The 19,632-nt window shown below is 49.3% G+C and overlaps 1 protein-coding gene across 2 annotated transcripts in view; it reads right to left on the bottom strand.

The window, feature by feature from the left end:
• LOC135917343 (phospholipid scramblase 2-like) overlaps nt 1–19,632 on the bottom strand; it is a 31,097-nt gene that overhangs the window by 3,792 nt on the left and 7,673 nt on the right. Inside the window, exons 3-4 of one of the 2 annotated variants that reach the window (XM_070525226.1) lie at nt 15,964–16,293; nt 13,998–14,193 (exon numbers count right to left, since the gene is read on the bottom strand). In XM_070525226.1, coding sequence (XP_070381327.1) covers nt 14,086–14,193; nt 15,964–16,293 — 438 coding nt within the window. In that variant the 3' untranslated portion in view covers nt 13,998–14,085. Of the gene's footprint in view, nt 1–2,055; nt 2,271–13,997; nt 14,194–15,963; nt 16,294–19,632 lie in introns of those variants that run through there. The other variant, XM_070525227.1, reaches the window with a different exon arrangement.

Below are 19,632 nucleotides of genomic sequence, written 5' to 3'. Positions count from 1 at the left end.
CTAGGCCTAGCTGCACCGACGTTTGCTGTTAAGCCTTTTGTCGTTCTGTGCTGTGTTTTTCATTGAAACAATTCGCCGGTGTCAGCAGTGGCACCGACTGCGCCTTGTGGTCCTCGCGATTGGCTTCGAAGCTCGGAAAGCACGACGCGTTGCATAATGCCGCTTCCCGAAAGTCAGCTTCGTCTCAGTAGTGCAGTGTTATCGGTAACAGCAATGGTCCACCGCATAACATACAAAAACAATATTGCCATTTCTGGAAATAGGTCACGAATTTAGTTCGTACTGCTTAGAATGTTGGCAAATGTCGGTTGAAAATGCCAATTTCGTATGAGCGTTCGTAGCTGGCCTGCAGAACCCTGTCCGAGAGATTTGGGGCGCAAGAAGCAGACACATGAAAAGGACTAGACACGTACCCTGGTTTCTTTTTCCCGCAATATATTTACACCAGCCTGATGCAATAATTCTGTACAGTCAATGACACCACTTAGAACCTTCAGTAAGAAAGTTAAGTCAGCCTTCGCGCGTCTTCAGTCCAGGTTTTCTAGTCTAAGCGAGGACTGACAGCGAGGCTGTTCTTCACCGCCGACCTGCACGTAGCACCGATGTCGATGTTTAGAGACAAATTTTCTCAGAGCTCTTGCCTACTCGATTTTCGTCAGACTGGCAAGTCCAGTTCCAGACGGCAGCGGCATATTCCAGCAGAGGTCGGCAGAAGGAGCTAATTAACTTGGCACTCCCCAAGAGAGAGTCTTTTTATGCGAAGCATATTACTAGAGCTCAACTCAGCTCCTCAGGCGCGGCGGTGTCGCCTTCAATACCACGTGACACCGTGACGTCACGACAGAGGAGAAACGGGGCTCCAACTCGCGCCGTCGCTCGCGGCGTCGCGGCGGTATATAAGCATCTGCGCTTGCCTCTGCTCGACACTCACGAGGTAATATGCCTCCTGGAGACAGAGCTGCTCGTTGGAATGAGAAGCGAAGGTTGCGGCGTGCTAGAGACTGTTTCTAGGTGGCTTTTCTTCGGCGCAGCGAACCGCGCCCCGCATCGGACGCGGTGAGCGTCGAGCAACGCAGCGTTCGGCGCGACAACGAAATGTGCGCCTGAGCAAGCGCCGCACGCCTGAGCCGACGCCGACGACACCGGCTTTTCTGCGACACGAGCTCCTTAACGCTGTCGCGTTAAAATAAAGGCTAGTATGCTTCGTATCCTGGGTTTAACCTTAGCTAAGCCACAGCCATTTTTTCTGGTCTTAAGGGAAACAGGAAGTGGCGGACTCCCCAGAGGAATTTTGATCCCCCTGGGGTTCCTGAAACGTGCAACTAAATATAAGTACGCGGTCGCTTTTGTATTTCACCGCCAACTAAATGCGGCTGCCGCGGTCGGAATCGAACCTGCGACCTCGCGCGACCCCATAGCCGCAAAGCTACGTCGCCAGGCAAAGTATGGATTTGCCGTGCGGCCGCTTCTGACATGTTGCCTAACGCTACGGTGCTTTAGTGCGGCTTTCCGTCGGCAAGCCCGGCGTTATTTGGCCACTTGGGAAATTTGCAAGGTCTTTTTTTTTTCAGAAATTACCGAAACGTACCGTACCGTACCTTGAACCTAAATTTATCTACTTTGTCCGCAAGCGCTTTCGTGTCTATTAGTAGCGTTTTCTTGCCTTCTCGCGTTGCCTTTTGCGCCCAACCCGCATTACTCTCATCTATGGGAGCTGCGAAAGAAGAGTGCCAAGGCTGTTTGTTCACTCCTTCCGCGACATGGTCGTCTCTACCTCTGCTCTGCCTCCCCACCTGCCTCTTCTCCCTACCTCCCCTCTACCATTCAATCTACCTCCCTTCTGGACTGTTGCACGGTAGTGCGCTTGCGGAGTGTATCACGGACAGTTACACCCGTCAAGTGGGTAATGTTGCGACGCCCAGGGAACCCCATCGGGCATTGCGGGGACTCGATGAAAAAGTCCAAAGGGGTTACCGAAATTCGGAAAAGATGCGTGCGCAAGTTCTACAACTGAACAACTCTAGTCTTACGGTACAATGGACAATATGTACGTGCCTGGAGGCAGCACCAACAAAGGCTGCAGTCGCAGCGAAGTGGCCGAAAAAGCTGCAACACTACGACGTTGCGGTAGTCCACAATCGAAATCAGGAAGGACCGGGTACGGCTGAATTGGCGAGCGATGATGTTGCTCTGCTCTGCCGCCGCGAAGACGAACTGGCTCATGCTGTTCTTCACGACGTACTTGTTCGACACCTCGAACGGCAGGAACACTGCGTGAGTTGAACACACGAAAGCAAGTGCGTAGTCTGAGTGCGACTCTGCCAACGTTCGCGCAGTCACCTGTCGTAAGAAAGTAATTGTAGCGCAGGCACTCACCAATTCAAAGCGAGGAGGATGATGCGATATTGAGATGTGTACTTGTCGCTTCATGCAATGGGAGCGGGGGGGGGGGGGGGGCGGCGTCTTTCAACGGTTAACAAATAACGCGCCGCCGTTGCTTAGCGACTGTGGTGTCGGGCTACTAAACAGGAGGCCGCGAAATAGAATCCCGGCCATGGCGGGATTCCATCGATGGGGGCGAAATGCGAAAACACCCGTACACTAAGATTTAGGCGCACGTTAGATAACCGCACGTGGTCCAAAATGTTGCGGAGTCCCCTGCGACAGCATGCCTTATAATCAGACCGTGGTTAACGGTTAACAAATGTTAGAAGTTATCGCTCAGCAGAAGGAGCACCCTTCTGTGTCGTAACTTTCCCTAATGTCAACGATGGTTCTATCGGTTGCCAATGTTGTAGCAGAGCCTTTCGTAATCAGATTACACGTGCGATGCGAATGATCCGCGATGTACAGGCGCCGACAAAAGTGGTACACTCCACGCAGCGGGAGCCGGAGCAGCGGCACACTGCATCCCGACGCCATCTACATTGACACGAGTCAAGCGGCATGCCTGCAGATAATAGAGGGCAGCCATCGGCTGTCTCGATCGCAGATGCTGCCTGTAGATGGCGCTGCGATGCAGTTCGCCGTTTAGTTTGCCGTTTATCCCAGCCGTTTATAAGTCGGTGCCGTTTATAAGTTTATAAGTCCCAAGTCACAGACAAGGGCCAGGATGGCCCATGTCTGTGACTTGGGAGGTGTCTCAAGGAGGTCCTTGTACAGGTACCAGAGGGCGTCCTGCGTCGATAGGTGAGGGCGAAAGTAAAATTGAGTGTTAGGTAGGAGGTTGCTCTCTTCTAAGTATCTACTGAGTCTCGTGTTGATGACACTCTCTATGAGCTTCCCCAAACACGAGGTCAGCGATATCGGTCTTAGATTATCCAGTTTAAAGGGTTTGTTCGGCTTCGAAATGAACCAAACCTCGGCCGTCTTCCAGGATATTGGTAGCGCTCCTCTAGCCCAATACCGTTCGTTGAAGCATTCCACCACCGATGTGGTGGTGTCATCGCTGAGGTTAAATAAGAGCTTTGCTGTTATTTGATCTGGACCTGGAGCTGCATTTTTTCTCATGGCCGAAACTTCTGCTTTGATTTCTTCTTTCGTGTGTAGGATGTCCAGCTTGGCATTCGGCAGTCCAGAATACTTCGGTTGTTCGACGACTTGGGCCGCGCACAGATACCTGGTCTTGATGTTTTCCATCAACTCTGTGCCCGTACCCGTGACGGTGTGTACAATTTTCGTGAGCCTGTCTTTAGTGGCCGACTTGCTGCTGCTGGGGTCGATTAGGACACGCAGGAGCCTCCAAGCCTTTGACACACCTAGCTTCCCCTGAATACCATCGCAGAGCGTATTCCAGTTTTGTCTGGCCAAAGATAAGGCGTAGGATTATGCCTTTTTGTTTAGCTCCTCTATTTTTTTTCTTTAGTTTGCGGTTAAGCCGTTGTCTTCGCTATCTCTCTGTCAATGAGTGTCTTGCTTCCCATAAATGTAGAAGGTGCGGATCGACCGCTGGACAATCTTCTGTCGCGCAGACCTCTTTCGTAAAGGCTTTCAAAGTTTGCACCTCACACTTAACCCATTCCTCTAGGTTTGTAATAGGGTTTGCAGTAGATGCCCGGGCCTGTCTCCACCTGTCCCAGTTCGTAATTCCTGCGATACCTAGTTTGCATTTGCACGCGTTTGTGCTTATCTCCAGAGAGAGGATGAAGTGATCGCTTCCCAGTGGCTGTTGGGTATTCTTCCAAATGGCGCTGTTTATGTTCTTGGTGAACGTCAGGTCCGGACACGTATCTCTACTAACACTGTTTCCCAGCCTCGTAGGGTAAGTGGGATCGGTGAGGATCGATAGCCCTTCTTGCATCCCTACCTTTTCCAGTATTCTGCCTCTTGGTGTCGCCGCAGGGTAGCCCCATGAAGGGTTCGGTGCGTTGAAGTCGCCCCCAATAACGCAGGGGGCATGGCCCGCTAAGCTCAGGAATTTCTTTATGAGGGAGCACAATCTTGTGTGCCTATCTTTTGGAGGGCTGTAGACATTCAATACATGCGTGCTTGTCGCTTCTGTTTGGAGAGGAAGAATAGTAATATAGCAGTGCGCAATATCCGGGTCGAAAGGGTCGTGCAGTACGGCAGTGTATAGTTTGTGCACTAACGTGGCAAGCTATCACCTTGAACACCCTCATTTTCCCAAGAACGAAAAGTATTCTGAGCTGCAAACAACATCGTGGCAGTATCACAGGGACGTCCGTTGTGGCCTCCAAGATACACTCGCAATCGCTATCATTCGCAAAGTACTACTCTCACAAAACCTGTGAAAAGTTGCACGGTGCGGAAGTCGCGCGATATCTCGGTGGTTAGCATGTCCACATTCCGACTGCGTATTAGAGAGGTTTGGATTGTCCTGATTTGTGGATACGGATTAGCGGGGCCGTGGACGTCACTTATAGTGGTATACTTATATGTGCTGCTTAAAAAAAATGGCTGTGGCTTAGCTAAGGTTAAGCCCAGGATGCGAAGCATACTAGCCTTTATTTTAGTTGTTGAACCACTGTTTAGCCTGGTGAACTGCTGTTGCTTGGCTATATTTGGTTCGGCTAGACGAAGAAACAACTCATGCATTACTTCTTCGCCTTCAAGAGTGGAACGCGACAGCGTTCCCGTCGACCCGCCAAGGGGTGTACGACAATGGGCTACGGCGCAGCGACTACGGGCCCCGCATTGGACGCGGTGAGCGTCGAGCAACGCAGCGTTCGGCGCGGCAACGAAATGTGCGCCTGAGCAAGAGACGCACGCCTGAGAAACAGCTCATTTCTAAGGCAACACCGCATTCACTAGAGGCGCTTTTGTACCGCTTTGAAGCATCGTACTCGTGGCTCAGTGGTAGCGTCTCCGTCCCACACTCCGGAGACCCTGGTTCGATTCCCACCCAGCCCGTCTTGCAAGAGTTGAGCCAAAGCCACTTCTCCTCTGTCGTGACGTCACGGTGTCACGTGGTTTCAAGGCGACACCGCAGCGCCTGAGGAGCTGGGTTGAGCTCTCGTAATATGCTTCGCATAAAAGAAAATATGAACGCTTCGATGCTAGTGAGGGCTGTCATGTATCACACTTTCTCACGCCCTGTAATTTTGCGCTGTTTCCGATCGTGTCTATGTATATCTCGTCCGTCAATCGACCGCACCGGGAAGCGACACGTACTTTCCAGGAAGTCCACCTGCTGGTGGACAAGCAGTTGGTCGATCTCCTTCAGGTATTCCAGACTCGCGGGGCAGCCCCGGTACGCCGGTACGGCCAACGGCGCCAATCCTGGCATCGGCATTTGAACGTAGGGTCCGCGCCGCGCATTCATCTGACCGCCAGCCACCGGCATTCCGGTCGTAGGTATTCGGGCCACAGGTCCGGCCATAGGTCCGACCATTGGTCCGGCCATAGGTCCGGCCATAGGCACGAACACCGTGGGCAGCCGCGTCTGCGCCCTTCCGGGTTCTGTTGCCGGTGCCGGAGCATGTGGTGGTACCGGCGGTGGTACCGGCCGTGGTACCGGCGGTGGTGCTCGTGGTGTCGTCGGCCGCGATCCCTGCCGTGATGCCATCGTGTCTCTGACGTCTCCTTTTCAAGAAAGGGGCGCAGCGGGTGAGAGCGTTTCGACAGCTCCTTCGCAGAATCCTCAGTCGCGGTCTGCCTGCGACGTGAAAGCGCGCCGTGAGAAGACAATGTGGCGAAGCATTCTCGGTCCGTACCTATACCCTATACCGAGCGGTCATTTACTGTGGCTGTGAGAGCGTGTGACGTTGAGCGAGAAAAAGTGGAAGAAATGACCTCTCTTTAGTGGTTGAGAATAACTATATACTTATCCTGTTTGTGTTTACAGCTAGAGCAGTTACTTTCGGAAGAGTTCGTCCCCCAGCAACGCTGAGAAGTGAAGGGAGAACGATGCCATTAGCCTGCTTTGCAAATTGTAAATGCCATCCATCCTTCCGGTTTCAGAGGAGTGAGTGCAACTGTGGTTATCCACCTATATTTGGACCTTCTCAGTCACTTTTGAAGATAAAAGGCTGGTACAATACGTTTGGGTTGTTGCTCAGACCTTTCTTGTACTGTGTTTCCCCATTTTAAACACTTACGTCATGGCTGGCTGACTCGCTCCCGTCGTCATTATTCTGTCGATAGCCGAGTCAAAACAACTCGAAAACAAAGGCGCAGTCAGTGCTATTTTTCTACTCACTACAACAGGCTTATCTGCACACTATGTTAGACAAAGAAAAGCTCATAATAGAAAAAAGACCAGAAATTGCGTAAACTATTAAAAGGTCGCGTGATAGGTCATTTATGCATCTTCTTTTTCTTTTTTTTTTGCCGCATGGGGCGCGAAATGTCATTTTTCGCGACTTTTACTGATGAATTACAAGTATAAATTCACGTTTAAGGAGAACAACAGGGCGCGGTTTGGCCAATACGATAAGCAATCCTTCCATGAGCGGACTCGTCTCGTTTCATGTTGTGAGCGGTTGTGTGTCCCTCTGAAGGGCGCCTCACCAGGTCTGGCCGTCTTGAGCCGACAAGCTCAGTGCGTTCAACACCCGCTAACTATCGTGTCTGCTAAGTATTGCATACCGACGTGTCGTAATGCACGAGGCTAAATACTGACTCAGTATAAGAGCACCGTTGCAATATGAGGCACTAAAAGTTAATTTTGTTTTTGTTTGCAGGGTTCCTGGAGTTTAGCTGCAAGGTAAGTAACGTCGTTCAATGCCCGTCTTCTATCTCACAGTCGTTTGCAGCAGTGTCGAAAGTACGAGCGATATGCAGGCAACATTCTTGCGCAGCCGTATGCAGTTCCTGGTGTAAGCGTCTGATTATTGACGGGATTAGAAAGTTTCGCTTTTGCTTGGCAAGTGATAGTCTACAGAGATACTCGAGATGTTCGAACATTTGAGCATGCACGCCGTATATCGCGGATATCAGCAGCCGCTCATCGGATGAACACATCTCGACTTTCGTTCCACCTTCATATTGGCGAAGAAGCCTTGCAGATTCCCCAGTGCTGCAGACGATCTGTCGCAGGGTGTATAGTTCGTCGCCGCTGACATACATTGACCCGTACCGACAAGAAATTCGCTAAGACCCGGGCTTCAGAAGGAAAAAAGTGGGGAGGAAAACATGGTAGCAGTAATAACGAATAATTAAATAATAGCGGAATAATAAAAAAAAGTGTAGTTCGACACTCCGTCGCAGGAAACACTGAGTAAATTTACGATGATGTAATTAAAGAAATAAAATCAAGCCGCATTATATCAAGATGATTAAATACTGCTCGGGATTTGCATAAGAATGAAATAGAGAAATAAAATAACTATCAAATTACATCAGCAATCATTTTGTGTCAAGGAGGAAGCAATACATGGCAGAACAAACATGCTTGGGACTACAGCCGTAAGTCCAAGCCACGTGAGAAACGATAATTGCTGAAGTGGGGGTAATTGAAGGCTCTGACGAAACGTAAAAATTATTGCCGGCATTTCAAAGCTTGCCTACAAGAGATTTATTATGCATAAAGGAGCGACTCAGAAATTGAAAGGCCCCTGTCTCCGATGGAGATGGCTGTACGAACAGAAAAACAAATGGAATAGGCACGGAATAGATGTACTTAAGCTATCTCCCTGTACCGCGCTGCAAAAATTAACTTCGGTTACTCTAACGTATTGCTCAGCTCATTCCTCATATCCATGTCACTCTAACGTTTGCAAACCAAGCCAACGACCTTAAAATGCCCAAATAAGTTTAAAGCCCTACGCTGTCTAGAAAAAGCATGGGACTTAACGTGCTTCATCGAGACAGATGTGCTTTGCTGTGAGCGTTACCGGCTTTTGGCTCGAATGTCCAACCGAGACGGAACGTCCAACGAGACTGAACTATTGGACATTCAGGCTCGATGGGCATCCCATCACAGTTGGGCATTCCATCTCGGTAGGTGGTGCAGGCTGTGAATCGGCGATACCGAGCTTCCCTATGGCGGCCTGCACGCAGCCAAATTAATAAAAAAATGCCTCTCACCCGAATAGCTCGGCCACGGGTCGCGTTGTGTTGCAGCTGCAGGTCGTCGTGTGGACCGGTCCACCTCCAAGCGCCTTTTTTGGGGTGAGCTTCCGGGCCCGTTTCACGCGAGCCCGTGCAAGCGCGAGGTGCGATTTTAACGATGGCGATGGTGCTTGAGCATTGCACGTACCCACACCACTGGAGAGTTAACGAAGAATCTGAAATAGGTACAGGATCAAAGCTAGAAGGCAGACGAAACAGCCTGATCGAACTCAAACAGCAGTAGCAAAGGGCATGGGCACGTAGCAATTTGCTGTCGGCGCTAGATGGGTATAGGCAGTGTATGATGGGACGTCTTTAGATTGGCATGACACTTGTCGAGGGAGTAATGCTGACAGACGCGTGTCAATGCCAATGCCACCAGTTCAAGCAAGGCAGCTCCCTGCACGCTTTGTGAATTTCGAAACTAGGGCACATACACACAACCAGAGGTTGGCCAAGAATCGCCAAGTAAAAAAACAAAATGAGATCAAATGAAGAATTACTACGCAATGTAAAAATTCAGGAATAGGAACGCAATATGAATCATACAGTATTGAATGAAAATGAATGAAACAAACGCTGAATTTCGTGAGGAATTTTTAAAGAACATGAGCATAATAACGTCTCACCTCACGGATCTATCTGTGTTTCCAGAGAAATTGCTTATGGCAAGGCAAGCACTCCTGTAGCCCAGAGCCGAGTCCCTTCTAGAAGGGGTAATTTTACTTTAATTGCACCACTCGTTTCTTGCACAATGTCCGACGTGATTAAGTGCCATTTGAAGGAAGTAACCTTCATCATTATTAATGGGAGAAGTCAGTCGTATCGCGCGAGTTGATGAAACGAAGCCTCCAGAAGCTTCTTTTTTTTTCTTTAAACCGAAGAGTGATAGGACAGAAAGGAATGACCGATTGTGTCCGTGTTAATTTAGAGGTGGCAAACAGGGGACTCTGTTAGACCACGCCTATGCAAATAAAAACATTACAGCGGAATGCGACATCGCAGTGTCGTAAATTCAACCACATGGTGACATTGTAGGACACGATTCAGCATCGCACGGGAACTGCAGATGCTGGACGTAAGATCGATTGTATTGCTTGTTTCGTAAGCGCTTGAAAGAGGCGGAAGTTTCTGCACCTTGCTGAGGAGACGTACTCCGAGTACCGGGCAATCCAAGAAAGCTTTGGCAAGCGAGTCTGACATTTCGTTTAGATGCAATCCACAGTGAGTCTGAACCCAATTGGAGTGGACTACGTGTAAATATGGTCGAACTAAAGAAAGGAAATGTCCTCAATATAATTGTTTGTTCTCGAAGTAAGATCGAGATGAGCACACGGATAGTGAATGTGCTAGATTAGCAGATATCGACATCATTGATGTCAACGTGGGCTCGTCTGGAACGATGGCCGTTCATACGGGACAACTCCACGTATATATATGTGACTATTGAACCTCAAAAAAATTAATTCGATTCACTAATACAGTCTTCTATGAGGAGGTGCAAACAATTTTAAAGAACGTTGTGCAATGAAAATGGTCAATCTGTCTGAATAGGTGACCGTACGTCTTGGAAAAGTACATTGTTTCGCACAGATATAAGAATTCCCACGCAATCTCGCAGCTTTTTATTACGGCGATGCGAGTAACTCTCTACACTGAACCACCAGAAAACAGCGCGCCAAGCAAACACTGCTGCAACGTACCATTCGTTTATCATTATCAAATTGCTTAAGCGCTAACCGAAGCGTCTGTTCCTAAGCTTGCGACGCGTAGCTACAACGCGCGCTGCCCTTGTCGGTACATGTTCAATATTAAGACTTCGACCGAGGTCCTTTTTTTTTTTATTCTGATAGCGTTTATATGGGCACTTCAAACTAGAGCTGTGTACGGGCCGCAATTCTGAGCCCGACCCGGGCCCTACACTACCACAGGCGGCCCGGTCCGGCCTGACGTTAAAGAAGCCTGAGTTCGCCCGGCCCGGCTCGGCCTTAGGCAGGGTTAGGGCCCGACCCGGGCCCCGCCCGACCTGCATTAAGGCGACGCCTTAATGCAGGTCCTTGTAGATTCCATTTTTGATGAATAAATACATTGCACTTCCTGCTGTACATACATGCGAGACGACAAGCATACTTTCGCAGAAGGTACGCAGTCCAGATCAAGGAGCCCAACCGGTCCGCCCGAGACATAGAAAGCCAGGCCCGGCACCCGCCCCAGCCCGAGTAAGAGAATCTCGAAATGGGCCGAGACCGGCCCGCGGGCCGGGGCGGGGTCAGGCTTTCGGGCAGGCCCGAGCCCGTGCACAGCTCTACATCAGGCGCCAATCCGCCGCCGATATCGGCGTGGGCGTCGCCGTGATGTTCTCCATAAAGTCCAAGTGCGAGAACACCGTGGGCGCGCGCTGTATGCCGTAGGGGCGAGTGAAAGCGTGCGAGGGTAAGCCGAGGGTGATGGGTTGTTCTCGCTCTCGCAAGGGTGCAAGGCGAGGAGGGCGTGTGCCGCATTTCACCGCGCCTGAAGCACCTAGGGTGTGCGGGCGGGAGGGGGGGGGGGGTGCTGGAGGTCTTATCTGTAAAGCGATCAGCTATGAGTACCGAGTCTACGTGCGCCCAGGGTTCATATAATTTCGTGTGCGCTCTGTTCGTGTGCGCTCTGCTTCGCGTTGAAGTGAGAGGCAACACGAAGGTCTGTTCGCTCGCTACTGCTGCCGCTCTTTCTCACGCCAGCGTTCTGACAGCGAGTGTCTGAGCTCATCGAGCTAGATCTTGTTGACGTTCGCCCGTGCGCTCGTGACACATCCTTGTTAGCTCAGTTAGTAAGCGAATGTTTACGAGATTATACAGCCGATAAAGCTACTATCATTGCTGCTTATAGCTGGATACTAATCTGCTGTCGCAATTGACGTTTCACCTTTGAAGCGGCAAGTTTTTAAATCTGTATCCCTCCCAAGATGTTTAAGGAGTCCACTTGAGGAATATTACATTTTAGAGATATATGAGGGAAACATAAATATGAACTGATAAACAAAATGCAAGTAGGCACACTTATTCTCATTTAAAGACATATATTAGGACCATCTAGCCGTGACTCGAGAGAACACAACTATGTAGAATTTCATAGACGGATGCATGTATATCGCTCGCGGACGCAAAGAATGCAATGTCACCTGCGTAGATATAGGCATGAGCCTCTGCATGTACAAACACTGAGCTCATCAAAATGGTCATCAAAGCGGGGGGCAGAATATTTGCTCCTTGAGGGCCTCCTTGCACCTGCTTCTATTTTGACTTTGGAACGTTAATCTTAAGGGGAACGCCTGAGAATTCTGTGCTTCAAGGTCGCGTTATGAGGTACAGAAAAATGGAGGGCGCCGGGAAAGGGATACAGTGGCGGCGGAGTTGAGCTCCGAGAAAGGCGACGGAAGAGGAGGGAAATGTTCTAGAAACGTTCTAGAAACGGCTAGAACGTTCTAGAAACGCTCTCAGCTCGCTCGCGCGCCTTGCATCCGTCGCTGCCGCGTGTTCTCGGTGCTTCATTCCACATCGCTGTGGGTGATGACGCCCCGGACCCTACAGTCGCGGGTGGGAAAGGCTGAGGAAGTGTGCCACGGCGGAAGGGGCTGGAGAAGCTCGAACTGCCGCTCGTCGTAACCGCCGTCGGGAGGAAGCGGCTACGGATGAAGGTGCGGCAGCAGCCCCCCACGAGAGCAGCAAGCGGCCCGAATGCGACGTAGGTGCTCTGGCAATGTAGAACTTAGAATTCAGAAAGTTCAACAGCAGATCAACAGAAGGTCCAACTAGGTTTTCGCCTTCACATCCTTAGACAGTCTTAAGTTTCCCGCATACTTATTTATTTATTTATTTATTTATTCATTTGTTTGTTTGTTTGTTTGTTTAATTTTTTTTAAATCAGTAAACACCCCGACCTTTGGGGAATTGACCAATCAAGCCAGTTATGGATCCCGGGGGACCACAAACAATGGAGGCGTGCAAGAAGTTCCCAGCAGTGCTTGAGAAAGATTGATACCGGGAATCCTTTGCGCGTTTAAAAACAAACAAACACATCAAGCAAAATGAGAAAGAAGCTTGGTGGCGCAGCCCACCGCCCCGTTTCGAAAGGGACGTTCAAAACATCCACCCGTCCAGACAGCACCACTGGACCTGGTGGATAACGGGGCGGTACAGGAACCTTCTCAAGAGTAAATTGCGGTGAGTGAGTGGGTAAAGACTTTATTAGTCGGACGGTTGAGGGGTAAGGGAAGCTTAGATGAGTAGGCTGTCAGGCTGTCTCATTGGTTAAGTGGCCGTATTCAGCTTGTAGTGAAGCCTATATGGCCGTTATTGTAGGCCAATACCAGCCGAACTGGGTATTTGTTCCTGTAGCCACGCGTTATGGGCCACTCAATTCTGGCTTCATCTTGGCAACAAATACGTTGTCTTATAAATATAAATCCTGCAGTGCATAATCTCCACAGAACCGCCCGCTTACAAACCATAGTAGGTAGGAACCGCACGCTCGAGAGGTACAACCAGTCTGTACCAATTACGAACGCTTCGCATTTCATAGACCCCAGCCACAGTTTGTTCTGCCAATTTTTTTTTTAATCACTGAATCGTAGGGATGCGTTCCGAGTGTCCGGTCCTGGGACCTGCGACCATGGGATCAGCACACGAACTCTGTAGCCTTATAGCTGCCTTCGGAAAGCTTCTCTTGCAAAGTTTGTTGTACCCTGATGCTCTGTTCTGGTCCTAGTTTGCACGTGCACGCGAAGATGCACACAGGCACAAGTTTGCAGGCTTTTGACCAGGACGTCGATCGAGCGATTTCGTTCGGTGCATTTTCACGACACACTGGCCAGGCCACCGCCACTAAGACAAACATATAGCTGCCTTCTAACAGCTGCTTCTGGAAGTTTGTTGCACTTTCGTCGTCTGTTCCAGTCTTTCATCTTGAGTTCTCAATTTCACGTTTCCTGGCTTTCGACTCGGGTTTAGGCCTAGTGGTTTTGTTGGGGCGTTTTGACGACAATCTGGTGAGTTTCACGTCGCGCGAACTTGTCGCTGAGGGCTCGGATAAAGCGTTGACGCATGAATGTAGCATAACGAGTGCCAAGCTGGAGGGCAAACAAATTCTAGGTTCGAAGACAATAAGCAGCAGTGACCCGATAAGTAAATCTGGAGGTTTAATTTAAGGGTTGGGCTGATGCGGGATAGGGGTAGGAGGAGATATCTATAGAAATAAAGTATTAGCAGATGTTGACCATGTTTACTGCAACCAAGTTTATTCTTCACATCAACATGACATACAACTTGTTTCAGAAGAAATTGACAAGCACGAATGCAAACAGTAAGTATAAATAACTTGCTATCTGAGATAAAACTCAAATTCGACGCTGCCTTCACGTTAATCTAGCTGCCTCCAGAGGCCTTAGAATGTATCGTGCAATACACACACGAGAAAACCAAGAACAATAGCCTGCTACCTGCGAGTATAGTAATAAGCACGAATGCTTGTATAATCACGTTCGCAAACATGCAGTCGACTGCGCAAAGGCCTTTCTGGAAGGCCTGGCTGAATTTAAGGACGCACGAAAAAATGAGTGATCGGCGGATATCTGGTTCGGATAACGTTCCCAGGAAGATCGGTGTTCCTTTGGACTCCTGTGGTCTCGAAGTATAAGAAATCCTGCGAAGAGTCATAAAACCAAGCCGAGTTAGTGGGTTCATTGTAATATGAGTGGTCGAGGGTATTTTGAAAAATATCAGTGATACAGATCAGTCATCGACTCATGCCACTGTCACTCGAGGTACTTTTTTCGCGACCAAGTCCGGATCAAATTTCTCGATTGCGATTGGCTCCCTTCTTCAGCCTTCGAAGAGAAGCCAATTGTGACGGGAAAATCCGATTCTCATCAGGCTCGATCGCGATTGAAGTGCTCCATGTCACACCGATATTTGAAACTAGCGTTTGTTCATTATTCGCATCATCTCTTGCATAACTACAAAATGCAACAGCCCACCCGTTTACAGGAATGTATTGACGGTAATTTTTTGTACGAACCATGCAGTTCTGCTTTCGACGAGGGGGTGCATGTGTTGTGGCGTCATGACCTACGAGGTAATCACGTCGGACAAAGACGTCGCTGTGGCACTCTCAGCAGCTTGCTCGGTGGTTCACTATGCTTCTACTTATGGTGGACGCAGCCCCATAGCGGGTGACCGAGCGAGCTCGAAACATGGCGATCTGTTTCGCTTCAAAGCTTTATTTCCTCAGTTATCGGAGGTTCTTCATATAACTGTTCATATAACTGGGACAACCAGGCTGCCGGCCCGATATTCCTCCTGCAAGAGCGTTGTTTGTGCTTTTTGATTGGCTGTCTTCCCGGTGGGTTGTGACCTGTGTGTGACTGGCTACTGCCAGGAGGGGAGGGTTTGAACAGAGCTGTTATAATGACGGTGCTGAGGGAAAAAGGAGGTGATCTGAGCGATGGAAACGTGGGTCATCCGTACGCTTGTTGCTAAACACATGCCTGTTTTCTGTTTTTCGTATTGAACGATGTAAATAACTTTTTTTCAAGTGGTATATATACATATACCACGTGGCCTAATTGCCATTCTTCACAGACACATGTTTTTTTTTTTTTCCAATTTCACACTCCTAAACCTAACGCGTTAGGAGGCATAATCACATGATTCTCAACGTAGTGGGCGAGCACTGGGCAACGGAAAGGCGTGTTTAATTCGACTGCGCTGCTAGGCAAACTGCAAGGAAATGTTGAGTAATCTAGAAATGTTTCTTGCGTAACGGCAACCAGCGGGAACTCTCGAATGATAGCACTAGACGGCACAGTGATACCGCGATTGCCTATACCATCCCTGGGGCGGCATTCTCCGTTGTTCACTTTTGGAGGTTACAATTGCTTTCGCTAGATTTCAGCGCTACTATAGCCCTCCACGCGAGTGTTCGCTTACCGAACGCGTTCCTCGCACTGTGCCAAGACCGCCAGTCCTTGGCACTGTGCCAGGAACCCCAGTGGCGCCCACGCGAATTGCGCTATAGTCACTCGAACCATCCCGAACTTAATTGTCTCCACGAAAGTGAACTGCCGACAATGCTGTCGCTGCAGGTGGACAACCCTATGCCAGTAGTGTTGTTCTCAGTGCGTTCGATGGCCCGCTGTTAAGCTCCATGGATCTGGTGTGAGTGAGTGTGAGCCTTGCTGCCGTTCACTCGCGCTTAACCGCCACTGCTAGTCACTGGCTGCGGGTTTCCGCTCCTCAGCAGGAGGTCGCGGATGCGATTGCCCGGCAGCGGTGGCCGAATATCGGTGGCGGCCAACTGGAAGAACTATCCGTGTACTTAGCTTTCAGTATTAGGAAGGAAACCCCCAGTTGTCAACATTAGTAGCCATGTACGCCACACCAGGAATGTAGAATCAATCAATCAACCACTCACGATTAAGAAGACCGCGCCGAGCAGCACGGCCTTAATCTTCACGTCCAAATCCGCGGGGAAGGTGACCGCGAAGTTGTCGGCGTCGGTGTAGTACTCATTCGCCAATCCGGACCAGACCTTCGTTATCGCGCCAATCTTGGCGACGCCGTCCATGGTTACGATGTCGAAGACGACGTCCTCGGCACAGATGGCCGTTGTGCACACCGGGCCTTTGATCATCAGGACAGCGTTCTTCTCGCTGTCCAGCACCGAGAATTTCGGGTTAAGGATGGTGCACTCCATCCGAAGGAAGCCCAACGCGGCACCGGAAGCATCGAGCACGTCCATTACCTGCGCCCAGCAATAATAATAATATTGATAATTACGCGCACATTAAAATCGAGAAACAGTAACACAAGGACACTGCAGGGGAATGTAATAAAAAAGGAATAAATAAAAAGAACTGTTGTGAAAGCTAGAGTAGATGCAACAAAGCGCAATGTAAACACAAAAGGGAACGGAGTGGAGGACAGGGGTGCGATCGGTGATGGTTTTTCGGCGCGTTCGTTCGGTTACCGGCGCGCGCGATTGGCCTACTCCGCGCCGACGTCGCCAGCCGCGGGGCGCCGCCCCGTTTTTGGTGACGTCAAAATGACGACACGCTCCTGTCAATCATCCGCCCACCGAGCGTTTCGTCCGAACGGGACGGGAGTTGAGAAGTTTGGAGCGATCATACAGCTTCGCATGGCGCGTCTGGTGGATTGGATTGGATCCAACAGGCGGCCTTTTCGGCTGCGGAATGGTACGTTTGAATCAAATCCATGGTTTAATTCTAGAAAATGTCGCCTCCATTAGAAACTTAGGTTGTTGCGCAGGCGTTTCTAGAGGAAGGAGGAGAGCGGGTGGCGGTGCGAAACGCGTTTGAAGAAATGGCAGAAAGTGAATTCCGGCGTCGTTTTTGTTTCTCGAAACAAATAATTCGTTGGTTGTACAGAGAAATCGACAACATCATCGGTGCCAGCGAGCCACTGGGATGTTGTCGCTGCCTCTTGAAAAGTGCGCCATTCTTCCCGTCGTTTTTTTTTTCTTTTTCCTTCTCGCTGTGCGCGACACCACCTAGGGACGACGCAAAGAACCTAATAGTTATAAGTTGCAGTAGTCACACGTACTACTATTTGAAAACGTGTTTGGGCTTGAGAAGAGAAAATACATTTTTTTAGATAAAAATTCAATTCAAATGGAAGACGAGAAACATTTGGCTTTGTAGTATACTGTCTGCAAGCATACGACAAACGACGGAAGTAAACTTCCGGGGAGGTCACCGCTTCCTGATTGGCTGCTCTCTCCGCCCCGCGGTCACAAATTTTGCGTACTGCAACTTTGTGACGTTGCAGCAACTGAACAGAACGCGTATCGAACAAAATATCTCCGATCGCGCCCCAGTCTAACAATGCATGAAACTATGACACAACGAGGAAAAGCTCAGAAAGGAACAATAAACCGCCGTGGTTGCTCAGCGGCTATGGTGTTGGGCTGCTGAGCAGGAGGTGGCGGGCTGGAATTCCGGCCACGGCGGCCGCATTTCGATGGAAGTGAAATGCGAGAACACCGGTGTACTTAGATTTACGTGCACGGTAAAGAACCCCAGGTGGCCGAAATTTCCTTAACTACGGCGTGCCTCATAATCAGAAAGTGGTTTTGGCACGTAAAACCCAATACTTTAATTTAAAGAAACAATGACAGCGAGTTACGAAAATTCTCGAGATCATGAAAGGAAGCGTTGATAATAATCAGGGTGCCTACCCACAGGGAAAACCCGGAATTCTCGGGGATCTTGAATAGCATGGAAATAGGGAATACTCAGGGAGTTTGTGCTTCAATCGGGGAAAATGAGCAGTAATGTTGAAAGAGAACGACAGTCGCCCTAATTCTGGCTCGAGTGACAGAGAGGAATCGCAGTGTATCCTCTTTGACGTTGAGTCGTCTGCTGGAGGAGTGGTCAGTGCCCAGTCAACGACCGACTTTCCGGACGCCGGATGATTCGGACGGCTTCGCGGCAAAGCCACGTACCCTACGAGTCAATGTATAAAAGAGCGTCCGATATTTCGGAAGCGCGGACCCTTCGCCGTCCGATTTTCCGAAGTTTTTGCCGTGACAGCAGGTCCGAAACGGCTTTAATCAAGGACACCACCGCCGCCGCCATTTTTATTACCCTGTCGCATCGAACCGGCCCTCTCGCACGCAGATCCCCTGGCAACTGTAGCCACCACCGCGGCAACGCTAGGCTTAGCGGCTTCGACGTTCACTATTGGGCTTCTTGTCATTCGGTGCCGAGTTTTTCATTGAAAGAATTCGCCGTTGTCAGCAATGGCACCGACTCCGCCTTCGTAATTTTCGCCACTGGCTTCGAAGCGTGGATGGCACACCGCGCTGCCTAATGCCGGTTTCCGAAATGAGCTTCGTCTCAATGCAGAAGTGTTATCAGTGAAGCATACGAAAGTATAGCGTCGAAGCATAACAGGCGTGTGACAGGGCAATTGTCACGGGACGCAGTATGCATTCATTATTTGCACACACCTGCACCTGCGATTTTCTCTCACAGTACGAGCTCCGATGTGCCTAGTAAGTGTACTGGCAGGCCTTCCGAGCATTTTCGGATGTGCCTACGGTGATTTGAGCCATTAAGGGCAGTAAAAGACATGCATTCATTTTTTGAGCTGCCCGATTTTTCGGACGTTCTCGCGACCCCTTGGGAGTCCGAAAAATCGGACGTTGACTGTGCAACTAACCAAGAGGATGCGTCGAATGGTCCGTGGGGCGAACGAGCGGCGGAAGGAGAACTAGAACAGAAAGGACCTACGCATTCATGAATGAACGGGAAAGGAAGCGTGCCGCTACTTCTTTCAAGGAGTTTGAGCTCAAAAAACAAAAGTGTTGGCTGACACCGACATGCAGGTGTCCGTCAAACAAACCAAAATAAAAACTTTAAATCAATGAAACCCAACACTGAGATGTGTACATGCTGAGAGTATGTCAGGACAGTTGAGGTTGACCTTCCAGCTGCTGAGCGAGAATCTTAGTTGTGACAAAGTTCAGGCCTCATACTGATGAGCTTATCAGTTGATAGAAAAAGCTCATATTCAAAAATATTTACTTGTGTACGCATCTCGTATTCATTCGTACTTAAAACTTTTCCACTCAATCTGGAATGAATTTTACCATTTTTTCGTGGTACCATCTCTTTTCTTTTTAAATAAAATAGATAATACTTCTTACTATTCAAACTGGATTAAGTCTTTTTTTTGTTTCAACATACTTACTAGAGAGTGACAGCATCGAGCAACATGGTGTCAGCCTGCCTTAACATAAAACAAAGTTCTAGCTCATTCAGATAATTTTGCAAACATGCTCAGGGAAAACCTGGGAAACTCAGGGAATTTGGAAATGTCACCTTATTAGACACCCTGAGCACATACAAAAAATTTCAAGTTTCTGGAAGTCTGGACACCAAGCACATGGTACCATTAACATGGAACAAGGCGGCAACATACATAAAAGCAAACAAGAACAAAGTAAACATGGCATAGCACAATGGTCCACCACATAACCTACAAAAACAAAGTTGTCATTTCTGAAGATAGGTCAAGAATTTAATTTGAGTACTGTTTAGAAGGTTGGCGAATGTCTGTG

Source organism: Dermacentor albipictus, chromosome 9, assembly GCF_038994185.2.
Source record: "Dermacentor albipictus isolate Rhodes 1998 colony chromosome 9, USDA_Dalb.pri_finalv2, whole genome shotgun sequence".
NCBI classification, from domain to species: Eukaryota; Metazoa; Arthropoda; class Arachnida; order Ixodida; family Ixodidae; genus Dermacentor; species Dermacentor albipictus.
This window is presented reverse-complemented; position numbering and strand designations above follow the sequence as displayed.